This window comes from Tyto alba, unplaced genomic scaffold, assembly GCF_018691265.1.
Source record: "Tyto alba isolate M040663 unplaced genomic scaffold, T.alba_DEE_v4.0 Super-Scaffold_23, whole genome shotgun sequence".
Taxonomy (NCBI): domain Eukaryota; kingdom Metazoa; phylum Chordata; class Aves; order Strigiformes; family Tytonidae; genus Tyto; species Tyto alba.
Genome location: NW_024881297.1, coordinates 30,470,603 through 30,491,566, shown reverse-complemented (window position 1 = coordinate 30,491,566; position 20,964 = coordinate 30,470,603). Strand labels below are relative to the sequence as shown.

At 54.7% G+C, this 20,964-nt stretch overlaps 1 protein-coding gene across 2 annotated transcripts; it reads right to left on the bottom strand.

The window, feature by feature from the left end:
• Nucleotides 1-1,365: 1,365 nt before the first annotated feature.
• On the bottom strand, nucleotides 1,366-20,953 carry TFCP2 (transcription factor CP2). Of its 2 annotated transcripts, none has more exons than XM_032997471.2 (15): nucleotides 20,570-20,953; nucleotides 13,046-13,197; nucleotides 12,382-12,458; nucleotides 11,838-11,943; nucleotides 11,513-11,619; nucleotides 10,696-10,848; nucleotides 8,235-8,345; nucleotides 7,345-7,433; nucleotides 6,755-6,833; nucleotides 6,186-6,279; nucleotides 5,464-5,554; nucleotides 4,412-4,518; nucleotides 2,981-3,123; nucleotides 2,252-2,303; nucleotides 1,366-2,122 (listed from the first exon to the last, which is right to left on the bottom strand). In XM_032997471.2, exons 1-15 carry the CDS (start codon nucleotides 20,689-20,691, stop codon nucleotides 2,085-2,087), a joined length of 1,521 nt encoding a protein of 506 aa, XP_032853362.1. In that variant the 5' UTR covers nucleotides 20,692-20,953; the 3' UTR covers nucleotides 1,366-2,084. The 2 variants fall into 2 exon arrangements, with proteins under 2 accessions (XP_032853362.1, XP_032853364.1); XM_032997473.2 differs by having other exon boundaries at nucleotides 6,785-6,833.
• Nucleotides 20,954-20,964: the final 11 nt, after the last annotated feature.

Sequence of the window (20,964 nt, the reverse complement as noted above, 5' to 3'; positions counted from 1 at the left end):
AGTACGTGTCATCTTAATCACCAGCTTTACCCAACACGCAGAGGGTGAGCAGCTGGACACAAGCCCCTCCGTCTGTGGAGCTCGCGGTCCGGCCGCTCCCCAGAGTTCATGAGAAGCAAGCAAAACGATTCCATTTTTTAATGACTTCTTGGCATCTTTATCCCTGACCGATTTACGAGGCTTTGGCGGTTCAGGGCAGGACCTGCGGCCCAGGGCGTGATTGCATCTCTGCTCCAGGGTTAGAGAAGTGAGCTGTCGCAAAGCCAGGGGAGGAGACCAGGCGGCCTCCTCCTCCCTGCTGGAATTACCGTTGGCCAAACGCTTTGGCCCCTGACTGATGCGGGGCTGGTCGAACAAGCTCGTGTGGAGAGGATCCTGGATATCTGCTGCCAGCACTTGGCTCTGACCGTTGCCCAGGATTAACCCTCTGGCTCCTCCAGTTCCTCGCCAACCCCCATCCGCTGGGAGGTGATTCTGGGGGCGAAGAGGAGCTGCCGCAGTCCCGCACAACAGTTTCAGGGAGCTGCTGACCTATGTCCTGCCTCCAGCACCGGGGCTGAGCAGCACCACACGCGACGGGGACACCACAGGGCCCTTCACACCAGGACTGAGTCACAGGCAGCAGCCACGGAAGCTCGGCCAGCAAAAGCAAAGCTTTGGCCAGGACTGAACCAGCTCTACTAACTTGTGTTAGATATTTTGTCTGCAAGAAGAGGACAGCTGGCTGAGGAAGATGGGAACAGAATCTTTTATGGCTTACAAGCACAGAGGAGCAGCCGGTATTTTGGCAGCAGGGATGTGGCCATCACAGTTGTCACATCCAACAGTGCCTTCACTCACCCCATGGGCTCTCCCCGGCCTCAGCCAGGACCTACATCACCTGCCTGGGGCTGGGTCTTGTTGCAGCCTTATTTAAAAATAAGAGCCCTCCTTTACGTTGTACTTTTTCCTCTATTTTTTGGCTCAAAACATCCTCAGGTAGTGCTGATGGGTCGAGGCAGGCGTTACCCCAGGCATCTCAGTCTCTGGTGGGGGGATCTTACGGACAGGGGGTAGGGTCCATCACATGCAGGGCAGGGCAGACCCTTCACCCCAGAGACTTCACTGCTGTCCTGGAAGCCTGCACAGAGGTGCTTCTGTCATCATCAAGTCTAGTGCCTCTCAATAACCCTTTGAACTTGCATCCACCTTCCCCTTAGTGTGCGCAGGGCTACACCAACGCTGGGGCAGCTACAGCGGCTGGGCAGGGGGATGCAGGGGCAGAAAACAAGGCAGCAGGTAGACGTCACTCCAAATTTTCAGCAGATAGCTAATTCTTTTTTTTCCTTCCCTAAAACATGCAGAAAAGAATCCCACAGACCAAGCTAGTTAGCTATTTCTTTATCCAACTCCACGTTTTGCGCCAGCTTTATGTAACTAAATCTGTATATGAAGACCTTACACTCGCAAGGGAAGAAGGATGGCACCACAACCACGCCCGCACACACAGAGCCAACACCATTTTCGGGGTGGGTGGAGAGGAGAAAAACAAAGTCACCAACTTTGTCTAACAGATGCACTGTAATATTAAATGAAAGCTTAAAATCTTTTAAGAAAATCCCAGCCCTAGCCTACCACTCCATCAGCACAGTACATAGCGTATGTGAGACCTGCTCAGCTCAGCACGTGCCTGAGGGCCAGCTGGCTTTGTTGGGCCAGTTCAATTCATGTTCTCCTGCCAGTCTGCGAGCACCACGAGAGCGGATGCCTCTCAGAAAAGCAGAGCATGCCTGCCACAGAAAAAGCCCTCACGCAGGTCTTAGGTCCCAATGGCAAATTTCTGCCAAGAGCTACACGAGAGTGCGACCTGGTAACTTCATCCTCGGAGCTCCAGCAATCAAGCAGCACATTACCATCAACGGCCGTTTAGATGCCACCAGAGCAAGGAGGTCCCCTGCGAGAAAGACAGCCGAGTAACCAACAGCTCGGGGTCTTTCCAGAGGGTGCCCAGGAGTTTCCAGATCTCTGCTTGTGTCCTTGTGCTGAAAGTGAAGGGTCTTCATGCGCGACGAGAGGATCGTGGGTGCTCCTCATCCTGTCCCCTCCTATTTTAAGATGATATGGTAGCTATCATTGGTTTCAGCTGCAAAGGAAGGAAAGCTCGTGAGCCACTTGCAACAGCAGAGGAATCTGCTGGGTTGAGCAGATCTGACAAGAGCTCCCCAAGAAGTATGGAAGGGAAATACAGGATGGAGCCTGGGCATTTACACACCTTTCATCGTGTCCAGAACGAAACAGGATTCGTCTTGGAAGTTCTGTATCATCTGAAAGAAGCCACAAAAGCCAGCTTAGTCTGAGGCTGTATTTAAACACAGCAGAAGTGCTTCACAGCCCTAAGTGAAGGCTCTGCGCTCTGCCATTCAGTGATGGGCAGAGATTTAGAGTACCGAAAGGGCTAGAAGCTGCTCAGGCAGGAGCTTAGTGCTCTGGGAGGGAGGAAAGGCACTCGCCATAAATATTTATTCCTTCCTCCAGCTCTCCAGAACTGAAGGTCCTAACCAGCAAACTGAGAGAGAAACCATCAGGTTCTGGGATGCAGGTCTGAAAGCAAAGTCTGCCCACAGCAATTCCCCTCCCTGTGTTTACAGCAAAGCTAGAATAAACCCAAGCATGAAGGAGGGTGCGCATGCAGCCTGGACTTGCTCAGAGAGGGCTGTTCCTGCTTGACAAACCTCACGGGTGTAAGTGAGGTGCTCCCGGCAGCAGAGCAGCATCCCCCAAGAGCCAACATCCTTGGCTCTGCAAGCTTCGACGATTAACGTTGACTCTTAGGAAACCAGAGGTGACTGAGCAGGGCCCTTCCTGAAGACCTGCCTGGGGGACCCGTTCCCCAGGGTCCTGCACAACCTCCACAGCAGAGCTCAGAGCACAATCAGACATGAATCAGCTGAAGCAACTCAGTGCAAGAGGTTGAAAACAAGGAGCAGCCAGAGGCTGTTACCTCATCACTGATCAGCACGTGTATCCCCGTCGGACCTTGCTTGTAAATCTGGCTGATCTGTTGGGAGGAAATGCTGAAGAGCTGGGCCAGCTTTTCCGTCAGTTCCACCGCCGTCAGTTCCTCCAGATAAATAGCGTGGTACACTGTGAGGAGGAGAACTATTACAGCTAGACACCGAGGGCAGCTTTGATGTCTACAATGTGGATGCGGAGATGCTTCAGCTAGTGCCACGCACGCTAGCCCGGGGCGCGGATGCTTTGAGGAGCATCGCAAACAGGCTGCGCTCTGCCCAGGAACATCCCAGCCCCGCCGGGAAGGAACCGTGCACAACTCGTCTATCGAGTGTTACTCTTCAGCAGCTTAAACACCCGCTCTGCTGCGCCTGACTCACGGAGCTATCACCTTTCCAAGCCCAAGCTGCTCACTCTACGTGCAAGCGCAGCGTGTCTCTGGTGTCTCCTCTTGCAGCATGCCCCCAGCTACACAAGCACCAGCTCCACAGTAACCCGGCTGTCACCAGTGGCCTGCAATACTTGCCCTCTATTTATGCAGCCCTTGCCCCAAAAAGCTTCTGTTTCAACTAGCATCAGCCAAGAAGTGTTTTGTACCATTCTTGGTGGTTTTTAATCCCAGCAGGATGGCAACACCGCCCTAGCACCTCCCCAGCACCCTGTTCCCCCACTCCCACAAGGCAGGTCCTGGGGGGAAGCAAGAGGATCCGAACTGGAGCAGGGCAAGGAAAGCACAAGCCATTTGCTTTTGCACTTGCCGCTCCAATCACGGAGGTGGATAAACCGGCGCCTGGCTGCTCCACAAATGTAGGTCACTCATTGTTGTCTGAGCAATGCTGGATTCTCACAGGGGCTATCATTTGTCTGCTCAGAGCAGGCAACATGCCGACAGTCAGATTCTGCAGCCCACCCATTTGGTGGGCAAGGAGAAAAATTGGCTGGGTAGGACTAAGGCAAGTAAAAAGGGTTTGCTGCAGTCTTGTGGCACCCGTACCGAAGGAGAGCGTGCAGAACCCCTCAGTTTGTGTACAGAGCCTGCATTAGGTTGCAGGTGAGCTCGCTGCTCCCTTGCAGTGAAGAGACAAGAATGTCAGCAGCTAACACGAGGTGTGGCAGCTGAAAACAATAACCACAGACTCTCTTCGAGCTGCTGTGTGGGCTCAGTAGGCTCTGGTAGCATTAGCAGCCCTGGCTGCAGGAGGGGCCTTTTGCCAGCCCAAAACCCACAGGGCAGTGGTGTGGGGACATGGGGATCGGAGGCAACTGATGCTGAGCACCCACGGGCAGCAGCAGCAGCAGGGCTGGGAACAGTCCCCACCGCATTTCTGTTTGTTGAACCCCCCCAGCTGTTATCCTCCTCCTCGCCCTATCGGTAGCAACCCAAGCCCATGTACCCCCAGCCAGGCTTCAAAGCCCTTACCAAAAAAAGTACTGGTTACTGTGTCCCTGTCCTCATGCTTCTGCTGGAGGTCCCTCAGCTGCTGGGACTCCTGGCACACGTAGATGGTCAGTCTGGGCCGCACCATCCTACGGACAGAGCAACGAGTGAACGCCATCAGATCTGCTCAAGGACCCTCGAGTTCCTGACACTTTGCCAGCGCTCTTCCCTCTGCAGTGTCCTCAGAAGGGAAAAAGGAGATCGACGAACTCATCTTGAAGGAAAACCATCGTGGTTGTCCCCACCTTGCTGATGCAACGAAGGTTTTTGCGGGAAGGGGATGCAGTTGGCACGGGGACATGGTGCCAGCTGGCTACTGAGCAGCTATCAGTCAGACGGTTCACTCCCGAGGACAGAGGACCAGGGTTCAGACCGAGCTCTGCTGGCAGCACGCATGCTCCTGCTCGTTCAGAGTCTCATTTTGCAGTGCAAAAGCCAGCCGCGTCTCCCGTCCTTTGTGCCCCTCTCCCCAGCACAGCGCGGCCGTCCCCCCGCTATCGGAGCCATCGGCGGCAGTGCATCAACCCCCCGGAGCGCTTCCCCCCTGCGTGGCTCTTGCTGCCCCACGCCAGACCTTCCCTGCAGGACACAGCCCACCCTGTGCCTCCCCGCCCGGCTGTGGCGTCGCCTTCTGAAATGCTCCAGCTCAGACAGGAGGACAGCTAAACACCAGTCCCTGCTCCTTCGGGGAAAGGTGTGAAGGGGTATTCCCTTTCTCGGAAGGTAACTGCTCTGAGGTCGTTCAGAGGATGGAGGAAACAAGTCCAGTATCACCCGGATCTTCTGGCTTGTGGCCTGGTCCTCTGACACTCAAAGAGTAAGTTCATTACCAACACTTCTCCCCCACGTGGGTTTTCTTCCCCAAATTGTCTCTGGAGCAGTTACGCTGCTCGCTAACTTACCAAATTTGACCGAAAGAGGTTCAGGAAGGTTAATGAAACTCCGTTCTCTCTAATGGCAAGAGCCAAGCAAACAGGCTAAACCAAATCCAAATTACCTACCAAACACAATCAGCTTTCAAGCAAACAACATACCGTCCTTTTAACGCGTTGAAGAGCCTGATGCCATCTGCAGGGCCACAGATCTGGATAACGTCTTCTCTGGTCAGCTTCAGCAAGTCTGCACCTACAGTTTTCAAAATCAAAAGGAGAAAGTCACACAATCCAGCCCAAAGTGTCCGGGATGGGGTGGCTCTGGGCACCGCACTCCCCCCGGCTCCCCTCACTCCCGCTCGCAGGGCTGACCCCATTCCCAAACGGCTTCTGCCAACGACCTCCCCCTGCTTCCCCCAGGAGGACACCTGCAAGACTTTTTTCCAGACTGGTTTTGCAAGACTCTGTTTCGGTACAACCCTGTGTCCTGTGTTATCACTTATGGCTGGCAACCCAGTGCCTCGGCGACCCTGGATGACGGAGGTTGTATCACCAGGGAGAGAGGAAAATAAACGCAAAGCATTTCTTCACAGACAGTGCTTTCCCCCAGATCAGCATTTCTCAGCTTGTTTTAAGACTGGAGGTTGCTGTGAGCTCCTGGAAGAAAAACCACCCCAGTCCCCACTGTTTTGCCAGTTGAGAGAGAGGTGAGAAACAAAGAACACCGCTTTCAGGGAGCCACATTTTATTGCTACAAAAAAATATGGGATTTTATAAACCATTTATATTTGCAACAGTAACATGAAGATGGCTTCAGGAGCAAGAGGAGGCAGAGCAACTTGGCACAGAGAAGGGGCAGACATGGAAGGGATGTCGTAACCTACCTGAGAAGTTTCTGAAAAGCCGAGAAAAAGTAGAGAAGCGGTTTCGATGCAGCCACTGTTGGGCCTCCTGGGGTGTGCTGGTGGGCAAGAGGTTCTGAAATGTAGGAGAAGAAGGGTCACAGCCTCAGAGGTGACGTGGAAGCATTTCCACTGAGGAATGAGCACAGGTCAGCTCAGTCAGTGTTTATAATCAGTCTTAAATCGAGACTCTAGTGAGCCAGGCTCACAGCACACGCACAACAGAGGCTGCAGCCTGGACAGGTTTTGATTTAAAAGGCTTCAGAGGGACAGAGAAAGAGGAAGGAAGCAAAGGGGAAAGCACAGTGAAGATCAAGGCAATAAATAAAGGTCACAGTGAGCTACAGAAAGCTTGCTCACAGCTCTGCATCGCTGTACCGGACATTTTTCACCCCGTCACCTCTTTTTCCAACTAGGAGTCAAAAAGAAGTTATAACTCCCCCAGGATGTTCAAGTAGAGCAGTCTCCTCCCCAGCAAACTACACCCACCCACAAACCCACCTCCCGCCCCATCCCCAAATCCCATTTTCTGACCTGTGCACCGTCCTTACCACAAGCATAAGCTCTGAGGTGTGACTTACATCTGCGATTGGAGGGGGTGGCTCGGGCTGATGGTTTGGAGAGCCATTGCTGGGTTGGGGACAAGAGCCAGACAGAGCAGAACACGAGGTTAGCGCTGCTCTTCCCCTCGAGGCACGGGATCCCAGCAGGCAGCAGCCACCACCCTCCCGACCCCATAACCACAGACCACCGAAACACAGGGACAGACAGCTCCGTGGCTGCAGCCACACTGTCACTGCTGCAGTGCAATGCTTTGCAAGAACAAACGGCTTACGCTGGAGTTTTAACACAAAGGGGAAAGGCAGAGCGAAGCAGGCTGGAAGCTGAACTGCTGCTCGAACGCATGCAGGCTTCTCGTGCAAGAGCCCAGCTGTGCTGCAGCCAGGAGAGTAACAGCACTCAGCTTCAAGGGCTTTAATTTGATTTTTCCCTCAGACACAGACTCTTAGGCTACTTCCACCCCTCTGTACACCTTGGAACCAGGCCCGCCCTCTCGCTAGCAGTCACTGCCAGCTCAGACACACCAATCGCTCGTGCAAGGCAGAAATCGATCGCCAGCCAGCCTCTTCTCCAGACCTACCCTTCGCCAATGGAAAAACTGCTGTGGGAACTGTTGAAGCCAGGGGATGGTGCGTTATTGACGTACGTTATCTCTGGCCAGGGAGAACACTAGAAAGGAAGACCCAGAAAAGTCACAGAATTGCTTTGAGCAAGCACGCACATCTGCTCTGGTCAGCACAGGTTAACAGCTATTTGCTGACGGACAACTGGCCATGAAACAGAATTAAAGAATAAAGCAGGGGATTAAAAGAAGCCATGCCAATTAACTGCAGACGGTCACGAAGCTCAGATTTAGTGATTCTTAATCCCAGAAGGTCAAAAGCCACAAAATTCAAACACAGTGAGATCTGTGAGATCTAAACCATTGCTCCGGCACCGGGCTGACACAGGCGGCACCCGCCAGCCTGGGCGCCTCCGTGCAGCAAGTCCCGCAGCGGGTCGAGCCCGAACCAGGCACTGGGGAGCATCCCCAGATTCACCCAGGGCAGCACGGGGGCTCCCTCCCCAGGGCTGCCCAGCACCAACCCCTCAAATGGTTGCATTTTAGTAAAATGACACTTTCCACTAGCACAGGGAGGAAACAACGGCGTTTTCTGCCAGCTCACAAACTTGGTGGCCAGTTGCCACATGGGCAAAACGAAGCCTGCAGGGAGAGGTAAAAATCTTTTATTAGATGGTCTATTACAGTGGGGGAAAACCCATCGCGTCTCCAGGCACAAAAGCCCTTTTTCAGCTCTAGTACAAAACAGCTCCTCTGCCTACAAAATTTATCTTGCTTTTGTCTTGCAGCTATTAACAACTTGGCCAAACGTTTCACAGCAGAACAGCCAGCTCCTTGCCCCCTGTGAGCGAGGTAAGCCACATTCTGTTAAAGAACGATGCCAGCTGCTGCACGAAAGAGCACCCCACCTCTGTGAGTATCGTGGTTTCGTAGGAAGGCTGGTATTTCTCTTTCTCATGAGGTGTTCGCTTCTCCATCTTTTCCCTGTCTGTCTTCTGCTTCCGATCGGCTCCTTTGGGCTGGAAAGGAGATATTCCTGTTAGAACAGCAGCGTGGAAGAGCAGCAGCAGACAGCTGGATAGATGAGCAAGAAATGCAAGAACCAGAAAAGGTGACTCATCCTTCCACTCACCCACTTGTTGCTTTACAGAAGGAAAAGGAAGAGGGCTGGGACTATCTGCACAGAGAATTTATGGTGACAGCATCATTTCTGTAACAACCCCAATATCCTGATCTACCCACGCCCCTAAAATGGGGCCCAGAACACTTTGCAGAAGAAACTTCTCCTGACAGAGGCCAGTTTCTGGTATCACATATCTGAGCTGAGTCACCTGTACTTTCATCAACCACGTTGAGAGGCAGCATCTCAGTGGCACAAACTGTACCAGAACATGAGAGCGCTCAATTATGTCCTTGCCTTTGCCACAACCTTGAAAAACCAGGCACTCTCATATGCAAGATTAAGATGATTTTACTTGCTGCTTTTATCAAATGCCCAAAGCCATAGGGAAAGCAGCACCTAAGAGTGCCATCGTAACACCAGAGCTACCCCAGTGCTCCCCTCCGTAGAACCCTAAAGAAATTACCTTAAAACTTGGCTCTGCCTGCACTCCCAAGTGGAAGGAATTTGGCCTTGGTGGACCAACACAGCTGCCTGCCAACACGTGGATGCCTCCTGAGTGGACAAGCACATCCACAGCACCGGCGGGGAAGCCGTGGACCGCAGAGACAGCCGGGTACCACTGCCTTCCTGCTCCCCCAAGCTCCACATCTCTCTTCCTCTGAACAGCAAAGCTGAGACCTGAACAAGCTACCGTCATGCTCCAAGCTGGGCGAGGAGGTGCTGCTCAGCTGTGGTTTGATTAGCCAGTTTCTGCCATGAAAATCTAATGGTTGTTCTTATCTTTCCACAGTCAGCACTACTGCTTCTGGCAGCTAGAAAGGATTTGTGCTCCAGACACTGACGAGTGCAGGTAAGGGGCCCTCAGTGGCTGTTGTGAAAGCATGGAAATGGTCCCAGCTCTGAGGGGCAGAGAAAAGAAGGAGCAGGGCAGGAGCTCAAATCACATTAACTCACAAAAGACACCCTTCACGTTAACTCACGAAGGAGACCCTGCGGTGAACACATCTCACACAGGCCCAGGTAAACACACCCATGGTGTTGAGTCTGCCACCCAAAGAGCCCTGACCCCAGGAGAGCGGCTGCATCAGACGAGCAGGAGGTAAGACTGAAACCATCAGAGACCATCCTCTGCACGGAGATCGTGCCCTGAAGCCACAGCCTCACCACTTTGGGTTCTTCTGCTTCAAGGTCATCAGAGCCAACAAAAAATAAACCCCACACCCTGGCATAAAGAGCTGAAGCTCAGTAGAAATGCAGCACCAGGTGCTTCGCAATCTCACGATCCTGTTTGAGACCAGCCTTACCCCTGAACTCCCAACTCTGCAGCCATCCGCTTGGACTGTTTGCATTGAAATACCAGCCAGAGCTCCAACAAGCCCTAACAAATCACACTCCTGCCTTCAAAATGTTATAAACCAAACAGGCAAAAGAGAAAAAAGAGAAGGGGAAAGGTGCCAAGCCAACAGCAGCGGGGCACGCTGCCCGATATCCGACAGCAGCTTCACGGCCGAGCTGCAAAGCAGCACAGGCACCCGGCCAGGCAACCGACCCCACAGCACGTCAAGCGTCCCGAAAGGGAGAAGAGAGGAGCCACGGACGAGATTTTGCAGGGTGTTACGGGGAGGACAGAGTGAGGGGCAACCTCGGTGTACCAGCTAGCGTGGGCACGGCGTGTCCCTGCTTATTCCCCACACAGCCACCCCCACGGCACGGCACCTGGGCGCTGCTGCACGCACGACCCTTCTCAGCCACCCACGCCAGCGTGCTGCTGCGGCTGCCACTGCCACGCCGTGGCTCTGGGTTTCTGCAAACAGTCTGCAGCGGGGACCAGACGCCTGCGCCGCTGGGGAGGCTGAAGCAGACGGACCATCAGATGCAGACGGACCATCAGCAACAGGTAATAATAAAGTGAGGAGTTTAGACAGACACCAAAGCTCCGTGGAGGATCTCCCAAGCTGGTAAGACTCAAGACTAAATATGGGAGGTTTCAGACAGAAGCAACACAACCCATATTCTCCCTGTTCTTGGCTTACTGGTTTTGTAGCCTCAACAGCATCCAGACTCAACTGGCAGAGTGGAACCAGGGAGAGAGCAGCAACGCGGGACCAGAAGGACCGAGAGGCCCTTTTGCAGGCAAGCTCATTATTGGTCCTGCACCCACGACGCTCCCAGTGGCTTCAGCGTGAATTGGGACTGACTCCCAGCTTGTTTCCTAGCAGGGCAAGGCCACCAACAGGCCGAGGTACCTTGAAGACCTTGATCTGGCAGCTGGCAGAGTGCAGGTGCTCCGTGTACTCCCCGTTCTCATTCTCCTTGAACGTGTCTATCTGGACTCGGAAGGGCACCCCCTTCTCTCCTCCATGCTTCCGCATGGTGAACTCCGTGCTGATACAGTGAACCTGGGGGAAGGCAAAGCACCCTGCAGTTACTCAAACACGGCAGAACTACTGACCACAAACTTCCCATTCCCCTCGTGGGAGCCAGGACAGCGCTGGCGGAAAGGGCAGCCCCGTGAGAAGGGTGAAATACAGAGTTGGGATGGGATCACAGCAAGTACCCCCAGCATGAAGGAGTTAAGGGGATGCCACAGGAGAGGTGGAGCCACATTCTTCCAACAAGTTTTGCAACCTCTTAATGCTAGAAGCAAGCCCTGTTTCAGCAGTGCACAGAGTTCCCAGCCTCCACTCGCTGCAGGCTGTTACTCTAGGCTGGAAGGCCAGACTTCCAAGAGGTATTTTAGGCAGCTGGAGAGATGTGCAAAAGCATCTAAGCAAGATGGAGACCCAAATCATGAAACCAGGGGGACCCAAACCACCACAAAAATGTGTAAAACAACTTATTGGTAGTCAACTGTGCCTATGCCTTGCTAGCGCATGAACTGTTGCTCTCTTGCATTGCCTGAGGCAGGAGGTTGGGTGCATTTTAGCTGACATCCCTCTACCACTGTCGCATCTGGCTGCTCCTTCAGCGCTCTGAGTCAAAAAAAGCATCCTCCCTCCTTGGAAAATGTATTTTTTCCTCTAGACCCCGGCAACAGGAGTTTCTCCATTTCCCCTCTTTTACCTGGATAAACACAGAAGTCCTCTTTGAAGGATCCCACAGAAACTCCACTGTATTGAGCTGGGTTGGGTTTGCTCGAGGGTCGATGATGCCCACGGACATTGGGATATCTGTTGGGGCACATGGAAGAACAAGCTGCGGTTTGTAGTAGAGAGAGTAGGAAGAGATTCACAGGGAACACATGGAAGAACCAGCCACGTCTCTCAAAGTGTAGAATGGTGACAGCGCTTTGACCCTTAAAAGTCAGTGGACCAGGAACCCAGCTGGAGGCACTCCAGGAACCCTCATCAACTCCAGTCCCAGCCCGGGTGCTGCCGTGGGGACTCACCTATGTCCAGTATCCTGTCCCCAGGCCTGTTCCACCGCCAGCCCTCCAGCTGCTGATGCTCCGTGTACTGCAGCCGCCGGTCATGGAACACCACCCGGAAAATGCTCTAGAGGGAAGAAACAGTCAGTGCTTGGAGCTGCCCCAGGAAACCCGACAGTCTTCAAGCTGTGAGGCATTTCCCAGTCACAGAGGGGAGCAGAGGGGCCTGAGGGCTTCATGGAGAAGCTAGAGCAATAAAAGAAAGCGCAGACAGACCTTTGGGCCAGAAGCATGAAGGCGGCAGCTTATCCTTCCCAAACACTAAGTGATCAGCAATTGCCTCTTGGCTTGACCCCAGGCCCCATGAGACTGGTTGGAGACCACCAGCCAGGCCGGCTTCAGCAAGGTGGGAGAAGGAGAAAGGGCAAATAAAGCCCCAACCAAGCCAGAGCTATCCCACACGCTGTCAGAGGCTACTGCAGGGACGCAGGACAAGGCCCTGCTCGCTGCTCCATACAGCGGGGACGGCCCCAGCTGGACACGCGCACCCTCGCTCTCTGCTCACCTTTACCAGTTTCCCATTTATCTCTGGCAGCTCCCCAATCTTCCTGTTGTCCAGCATGCGGATTTCATAGGACTGCCCTGAGGGGAAGAAGACAAGGGCACCTTGCAGCTAGTCAGGGATGAACCTTCACTGCTGCCATTCCTCTGACGTTTTAACATTTTATGCCACATTAGATATGCCACTTGATCTTCTTGCTATGTCTTAGTGTGTGTGTGGGGGGGGGGTCATACGAGCTCTGACGCCCCTCTCCAGAAAGAGATAATCCTCCCACTTCCTGCAGCAGCACTTTCCAGGAATTACCTTTATTAACCCAAGACCAAGAACAGGGAAGAAATCGATTACACAAGCCTCGTCTGACTTTGGTCGACAACCCTGATCTTCCAGTTCTACTTGAAAGCAGCGGGTACAGCTTGAACCTGTCAAACATCCCCCCTGCACAGCACCCCAGCACAGATACACCAGGTAACCACCTTACATCATGCAGACTTTAATTAGGTTAAATCCTACAGGTGAAGGAGGTGGCACTTCCAAACAAGAGCAATCTGGAGTTTACTATCGAGGCATTTTCCACTCCCAAGTGGAAATTTCCAAAGGCAGAATTTTATTTTTGAAGGTGTTTACACAAGGTGCACACAGCCTGCGGAGGGCATGGGGCTCCTCTCACCTTGGTTGAGATAGGTGAGTGTTTCATCGTGGAGCTTTACAGCAGGTGAAGTGGCGGCACACAGCACGTACTGGAAAGGCAGAATTTTGTTCTCGTTTTCAGGAGGCAAACTTGATTCTTCCTGCTTGAAGATGGGCAGGGCAAGGACGTCACTGCGAAGAGATTTGTCAGACAGATTCATTTCAGCTCTGGCTACAGAGAGATGATGCGTTTGGTATTTAGTTCCTCCTCCTAGGAAGAGCTTTGAGCTTTTTTTAGTTAAAAAAAGAACACATACCCTGCCATCTCTCTGCAGAACTGCAAAGGAGCATTAGAGCAGACTGAGTAGTCTGAGAAGAGGATCTGACACCTGCTCTTGCTAAAGCTTTTTCCAGGTTAGCCTTCCTATCCATCCAAAACACACACATTTCTAGCTTCAAAGCTAAGAGACAACCGAGTTTGTGTTTCAGACCAAAGCCCAGCTCCTCTGGCAGTGCCACTCCTGCGCCACTTGCGCATCAGCGCAGAGCTGCTGCAGAGACGCATGCAGAACGACCTCTGTGTCGCGCCGATGAACACCCGTCCCCTTCCTCCTGGTACCAGCCTGCTCACCTCTGCCGGCAAACCGGCCCCTAACCCCTTCCCCTGCTCCCAGCAGGGCAGCCAGGAGCCCGTTTATCCTCCAGGAGGGGCTTGGCAGGAATTGGAAGTCTCGCTCAGGTCAAGGTCGCCGACTTTTTTCACCATCACCTCCTCTGTGCTTCTAAAAGCTCCCCAATGTCCCAGAGAACAGGAGCGTCGGCCAAAATGCAGGCAGAGACCTTGGGGCATATCGGGTGGGGAGGACACGTGGTCAGAGCACCAAACCCCCCCTCCCTGTGCTGGGTGCTGTGGCGTCATTTCTAGTAGCGGAGGGGGGAGTTATAGCGGTGGCCGCTCTGAGAAGCTTCTCAAAAGCTCCAAGTCGGACCCCGCTCTGGCCAGGGCCGAACCCATCAGCGACGGGAGAATGGAGTTAAGGAGGAAAACCTGGGAGGGGGTTGGGGCTCGCGAGGAGGAGTTGTGAGAAGGACAAACACCCCGGTCGGTGGAAGAAAAGAGGAGGAGGAATCGGGGGAGGTGTGCGGGAGCAGAGACCCCTGCGTCCCGGGGGGAGAGGGCAGGGCCGCCCACCCTGCCACCCCTGGAGGTCCATGGTGGAGCAGGGGCCGGCCTGCAGCCTGGGAAGGAGCCCACCCCGGGACAGGCGGCTGCACCTCGTGGAAGCCGGGACTCTGAGGGGAGAAGCGGCCCCGCTGTTGTGGTTCGGCGCTGGGAGGGCTGCGACACACGGGGGGCCCACGCCAGAGCAGCGTGGGAGCGGCTGCGGCCCGTGGGGAGGACCCACTGCCGAGGAGGTTCCCGGAGGAATGTCTGCAGTGAGAGGGGAGCCCCGGGGAGCTGGGGAGGAATGTGCGGTGCTCCCCCACCTCCCGAGAAGGAAGGAGCGGCGAGCTGGCTGTGACCCCCATCCCCTGCCCCCTGCGCTGCTGGGGAGGTGGAGAGGTGGGGAGCAGAGCTGAGCCCGGGGAGAAGGGAAGGGTGGGGAGGTGCTCTTGGGTGTGGTGGCACTTCGCACTGTCCTATTCTGTTAAGTGCTGTTGTGGTTAGGGTCTGAATTAAATTTATGTTCTTTTTCTTCCCCTAACAGGTCTCTCTTTTGCCAGTGACCATAATGGGGGAGCACCCCTCCCTGTCCGTAGCTGGATTCCTGAGCCATTTTGCTTCATCTCCTGCCTATTCCTGAGAGGGGAAGGAGTGAGTGAAGGGCTGCGTGGTGCTCAGTTGCCCTCTGGGTTCAAACCACAACACTCCCGCAGCCGTAACCCACTGCACAACATACACCAGCATCTTGGTGGAGCGAATCCTGCAGCCTCTGACACAGGGAGAGCCCTCCCAGCATGAAGGCAGGAGGAGGTAGATCTCCAACTTTCTCCACACTCATCAGTAAGGCCCCAGACCCTTTGTGCTGCTCACCACACAACCAGCCAGCTCTGACCCGAACCGAGAGCTTGGGATGCCCACGGAGGTCAGAAGATGCTGCATGTCATGGGTGGCACAGTCCACGCTGTGGGTCCCCATGCCATGGGCCGTGGGACAAACCAGACCCTGGCTTCTGAGACAACTTCAGGCACCTCTTTCATACCTCACAGGCGTTTCTTGCCAAAAGCCACTGCAACTCCGGCCCAGCCTACATTTAAGGACAAAAGGAACTGCTTTGGGGAGCCATCAGGATGGTTTCACCACGAAAACCTGCAACAGCCCAAGCACCTTCCTGGCTACCAGGCTGTAGGAGAGGAGTTGTGTGGGAGCTCCATGCCATGCCACAGAGCCGCTCCAGCTGGCACAAGCCTCCGCTCATCGGCCTCTGGATGCTGTCACACCGCGCTCAGCACCGGCTGGGAAAAGTGAGGGGGTTCAAGTCCCATGCCACCAACTTTTCCCTGGAGAAGGATGTCTCCAGGTCTTTGCAATTACGCAGGAAGCTTGCTGTCTCCACTGCCACGTGACCACAGACATACTCCAAAGGCCACGTGGCAACAAAAACTTGCTGAATAATGTTAACTTAAAAATCATCAGTGATACCCCTGAGCCTATGGACACATATTTAATAGAAATTTTTCCAGAAGCTGACTCTCAGCAGTTGTTCTGAGCCATAACAATGGCCAAGAGCAATTACTCCGTGGTGCACAAACCAGAACATCCTCCCACTCACCCACACGAGCAGAGCCCGGAGCAAAAGCAGAGCCCAGGCAAACACGCTCGAGCACGAATGCGACCGCAGAGCTGCGGATCGGCTGCCAGGGCCACCCAGCGCCATCCCACCACCCCCAGGTGAAACGTGGCACAGGGACAGAGCCATTCGGGTCCCTTCCAAGGGCAGCAGTGAAGCACCAAGCCCTGAGGAAGAGTCAGGTCGCCTGCCCCTCCTCTCACAGGCTTTGGGCTCGCAGGAGTGCAAGGAAGGAAGAGTTAAATCATCTAGTTTTTCTTTAGTTGAACATTAAAAACCCTTCCCAAGGGAAAACTGCACTTACCTGGCCAAATACCAGCTCCCACCCTAACAGGGTTTTAACCCTTTGGCCTCAAGAGACTACATATCCACCCTTCCTCCAACACTGTGCAAGTAACACCCACCACTGCTGCGCAGACCCGAGCAGCAGAGACCTTCCCTGCCCAAACCCCAACTTACTGGACATTACACAGAGCTGCGCAGATGCCCCGGTCTTTGCATCAAGGCACGTGTACACAATTAGGGAAATTACATAACCCGGAGGATGAACTTCCCTGCAGCTTCATCTCATTAGCAGAGGAACAGCGTTTCCTCCCACAGAAGGATTTCTTGCCCGGGCAGGCTGCTGAGACAGGACAAAGCATGGATGCTACTGATCCCCGTAAGGAAGAACAGGGCGCGAGGACGGGGCAGACCAGAGCTAACCTGCTGTGCCCAGAGAGACAGGAAAATTAATTTAAAGGCTACGCCCTGCACGAATTCTCCCAGCAGCTGGAGAGACGCAGGATGCACTTTTCCTGCACACAAATGTTCCTTTTCCTTGTAGGCTTTGACATAGCAATGCTTCAATCCCGCTTCTGCAGCCTCAGGACAGCCTGGTTTTTGCTCGTTCTTTTGCTTTGCATCACACAAAAACAGGCTGGGTGAGGAAGAGGCAAAGCTTGATGTGACCTCCCTGCACGGAGAGCCAGCAAATCACAGTCATTCCGGCTTTCACTCACTTCTCCCGTGCACGCAGAGCGCTCACGCGATGCCGGATCCTCGCTACGCAGCACAGCTGCCTGCTGTAATATTACAAGCTGCTTTTCACGGCTCCAGAAGCTCCACATGGCCACTAACACCACTCGGACGCCTGCCAAGAGGGATGGCAGAGCAAAACCTCCTGCAAAACCTCCCCAAACCCAGCCTCTAGATTTGTATTCACTAAGACCCTGCACAACACCCACGTTTTATTGCAAGCTGCAAAAAGGTAGTTGCATCCCTGTATTTCTGGGACAAGACTCCAACCCAATTAATCAGGAATAATCATCAAGCAAATGAGGGTTTGCTTTTGCAAGCTGAGCTGCTTTTGGTGTCACCGCACACATGGACAGGTTGGTTGAGCATCATCATGACACCCCTGCATGCGAGGAGAGATCCTTTGACATCACAACGGCCTTGGGTTTTGCCAAGAGCCCCTCGGCCGGGACCTCCGGTTGTTCAGACACCGTTACGCGTCTCTGCTATAGGACTCAGGTGAAAGGGTCAGCTGCACGTGTTGCAGGGCACAGTAAAAAACCTAAATATCTACAGAGACAACATGGTTATAAAACAGCAAGGGAAAGCTCGGTAGCTCCCGGGCCTGGCACCTTCACAGCATCTCCAGGGGAAGAACAACCTCAGCTACCTGCAAACGGCAGCAAAACGCCACAGCTACGGCCAGCAAGGTGATTCACGGTGGCTCAGAAAGCACTTTGTTATTTTGCCTCCTGCTAGTCTCCCACCAAGTTCAAGAACAGTCATTTTGTGGGTTGTTTAGGGAGAGCTGGGAAGCTGCAAGTCCTTCAGGTACTGACGTCCCACGAGCAGCCCCTGGCGACGTCCCCGTATGCCCAGCGTGGCCAAACCGAGCTGCCATCAGCAGACTTTTCCTTAGACAAACCCACACATGGTCCTGACTGCTCCAAAGGCACCTGGAGAAGTTCCTGCAACTCCTGGGGACACACCTGCCTTTAAAAAACCCCCACAGTATTTCACTGTGCAATTTAACACGCTTTGGGGGAAAGATAGTTCACTTAAGGCCTCTGATTCTGGAGCAGGAATCTCCTGGAAAAGAGGAAAACAAATAATTACAGAAACACTCTGCTGCAGATGGAAGTACTCAGACAATGCCCGATTATCACCATCAAAGCCACCTCTGCTCTCCTAAAAACCTCATTCCAGGGAACAACAGTAATGCCAAGAATTCAGGTTCATTAACAAACACTAAGCACAATCCTACCATGCAACTCAAACGAGAAAAAGCTTCCAGCCAAGCAACAGCCCTCATCCTCCTCCACCACCTACCAGCGCTCGTTCCCAAGGCAGTAACGTGCCTCTTCCATAGGCAAGAGGGATGAAAGGAGAAAACCCCCACGGGGCAAGCACAGAAAAAGCCACAAACACGCTCAAAACCCGAGGTGCCTGTTGAAACCTTTCCCCCCTTCCTGCGACACGGAGAGAAAATGTCAGATGTCAGGACAGGAAGGCTGGCAGGCTCACCTACGGGGGCACGCGCTCTATTTACAGGCAGTGTAGGTCAAGAAAAGGCTCCGAAAAAGCGTCAGGTTTCAGACGGCCGAGCGAGCCCTGCAGAGAGCACAGCTCAGCAGCAGGTCAGGCTCGGAGCAGCGGCACAGCCACCGCGCCGCTGACACGGAGCTCAAAGCCCTTTTGCACCAGTAATCCCAGCGTGGAACAGCTCTGCAGGGGGTTTGGTGCACAGCGTGGGGACACGCAGAGCTGCGGCCCTGGGAAACCTCTGCTCTAAACTCTGGCACTGAAAACCGGTGCCCAGTGGGTCAGCTGCGGTAGGGAAAGGATGTAAATGCTCTGAAGCTCGGAGCTGCAAGATTTCCTTCTGCAGTTAAAACTCTGATGCACAGTCAATGGGATTTAGCTCAACAGAGGCACGGCTACCCATTAAGATGATCCGTGAGACCTTCGCTCGCCCTCTCTGAGAGAGGAACGTTTGTGCATGGGACCCTTTGCCCAAAAGGAAGGGGAAAAGAGAGGAAAAAGAGATTCAAAGCTTCACGACTTCCCCCGCCCCAAAGCAGAGCTGGACCTCTCCTGCACATGTTGGAAACTCATTCCCTTCCTCTCAATCAAAAGTAACAAAGGAGGAAGAAGCCCTCTCCGAAAAGCTGCCAGTCACAGCACTCGGTGTTGCTATCGACGGAGAGGCGACGGACGTGCTCCCTCCGAGCTCCCACACCTTTGGGACTTGGGTTTTTTTCCCAAGCATTCCAATTAAACAAACCCCAGAGGTTGTGACAGATCCTAACAGTGGCCAGGGATAACTTTGGGAAGGTGGTGACTCTCCTTGTCTCTGGAAGGAAGGAGAGACGGAGGCTGGCTGAGAAAAGCTGCTCTTCCACTTCCCCTGGAAAAGGCCAGCAGGCTGGAAGCTGCTTTCCAGCTTATTTTATCATGAGCAATCACCCAATGGGTCATTTCCAAGTCCTCTGACTTTGACCATTTCCCATTGCAGCCCCCTCAGAAAGCCCCAGTCTTGTGTCAAGGTGTCCTCTTGGGGCATCCTCCTCCTGGATGGCTTAACCTCAGCCCCAACCTCCGAACCTTTCTTTCCTACCTGCCTGCATACCTAGCTCCTGCCTTGGGTCTGCAGGGTGGAATCCATCTCCTCCTCCCTTCCACCCGAGGAGGATCCCAGGACGACAACAAGCGGGACAAAAGTCACACCTGAACTAAAAAAGCTCTCGCCCCAAATGACACCAAGGCAGCTCTCTTGCAGATGGCACTGGATCTGCATGAGCCCACGACGGAGCTAATCAATCGAGGACGGCAGCGGAGAAGCGCGCGGCCACTCGCAGACCAACCTGGCAGACCCTGCCCAGGCCCACACCTCCCCCACGGGCTGCACTTGCCCGTTATAACTCACGCCGCCAGGAACGAGGCGCTATGGGGTCTCACACGGCGAGCACGGGGCAGTGCTTTGGCCTCACTGCGGCACGGAGGCTCAGCTGAGCCGCTGGACGCCGGGAGCGGGAGGGCGGAACAGGGAGGCAGGCTGGGACCCATCTCTGGAGCACGGGCCACGTATTTGTGCTGCAGGGTTTGAGCATCCAACACTACGAGGCCCCAGTCCTGAACGCTGCCCTCATGCCCGGGGCATCTGACCCCATGGCGGGTCCTGCTGCTCTCCTCTGCTCCCAGGTTAGCTCGGAGTCAGGACGGAGCTAGTCTGACCTGAAAATATCACACTGGTGCTCCTCTGGGAGGGTAATTAATTAGGGCAAAGTACTGCTCCTGAGGTGACCACCGTATGCTGCATAAAACCAAAGCAACTGGCCACGGGCTCTTCCAACCAGCAGCAGAGAAGCGCAGGACCAGCGCTGGATGATTTACCTGCAGTTTGAGAATACCAGGAGACCAAAGACCAAGAGCGGTGCTGGGGCTGCACAGCCCCACACCCTCAAGCACATCCACCCCTCTGAAACGGCTGCCCAGTGACACCCCCCCCCCCAAAAAAAGCCCTGAGCGGCCAACGGGCTCTTCGCACCCGCGACTCCATCCCGGCTTCACGTGGCCACCACCACGTCCCAGGGCTGGTGCTGGAGCCCAGCGCCCGGCTCCCTCCCGAACCATCCCCTGGTGCCACGCTGCAGCCGCCCAACGGCTCGGTCCCCCGTCTTCCTGGGCACTTTGGGGCTCTGCAGCCTCCCCCAAGCCCCCCGGGGACGCCAGCCCCTCTCCCAGGTGCAGGATGGACCCCTGAGCAGCCCACCTACCTCATGCTGTAGGCCCCAGCGCCCAGCTCCTGGCCGATGCCCGAGAGGCTGGCGTCAAAATCCTGCACCAGCCCCGACTCGATCACCTCGTCCGCCAGCGGCAGCTTCAGCGCCCAGGCCATCCTCACCCACCGGCGCGGGGCGCAGGCCCCGGGCGAGGGGGCCGCGTCCCCCGTGGAGGAGGGCAGCGGGGGGGCTCCTCGGCGGGCGCCCCGGTGCGTCGCCCCTCGCAGCAGAGAGGTAAGCTGGCTCCCTGCTGCTCCCGGGGGGGCACCAGCACCCCCCCCCCCCTTGGGGAAGCCTCTCCTGGGGTGGCTAACGGGGGTACCCCCGAACCCACTGCAGGGGGCCCAACCCAAACCCACAGCCACCCCCCCACCCCCCCAAGCTCCTCA

What these genes read in the sequence shown, in the direction of transcription:
- TFCP2 (XM_032997471.2), bottom strand. Translation starts at nt 20,691, where the DNA reads ATGGCCTGGGCGCTGAAGCTGCCGCTGGCGGACGAGGTGATCGAGTCG. An exon ending in GGACAGGATACTGGACATAG is followed by an intron (nt 11,620 to 11,837) that starts GTGAGTCCCCAC and finishes GTGCCCCAACAG; the next exon opens with ATATCCCAATGTCCGTGGGC. An exon ending in AGTAACCAGTACTTTTTTTG is followed by an intron (nt 3,124 to 4,411) that starts GTAAGGGCTTTG and finishes TCCTCCTCACAG; the next exon opens with TGTACCACGCTATTTATCTG.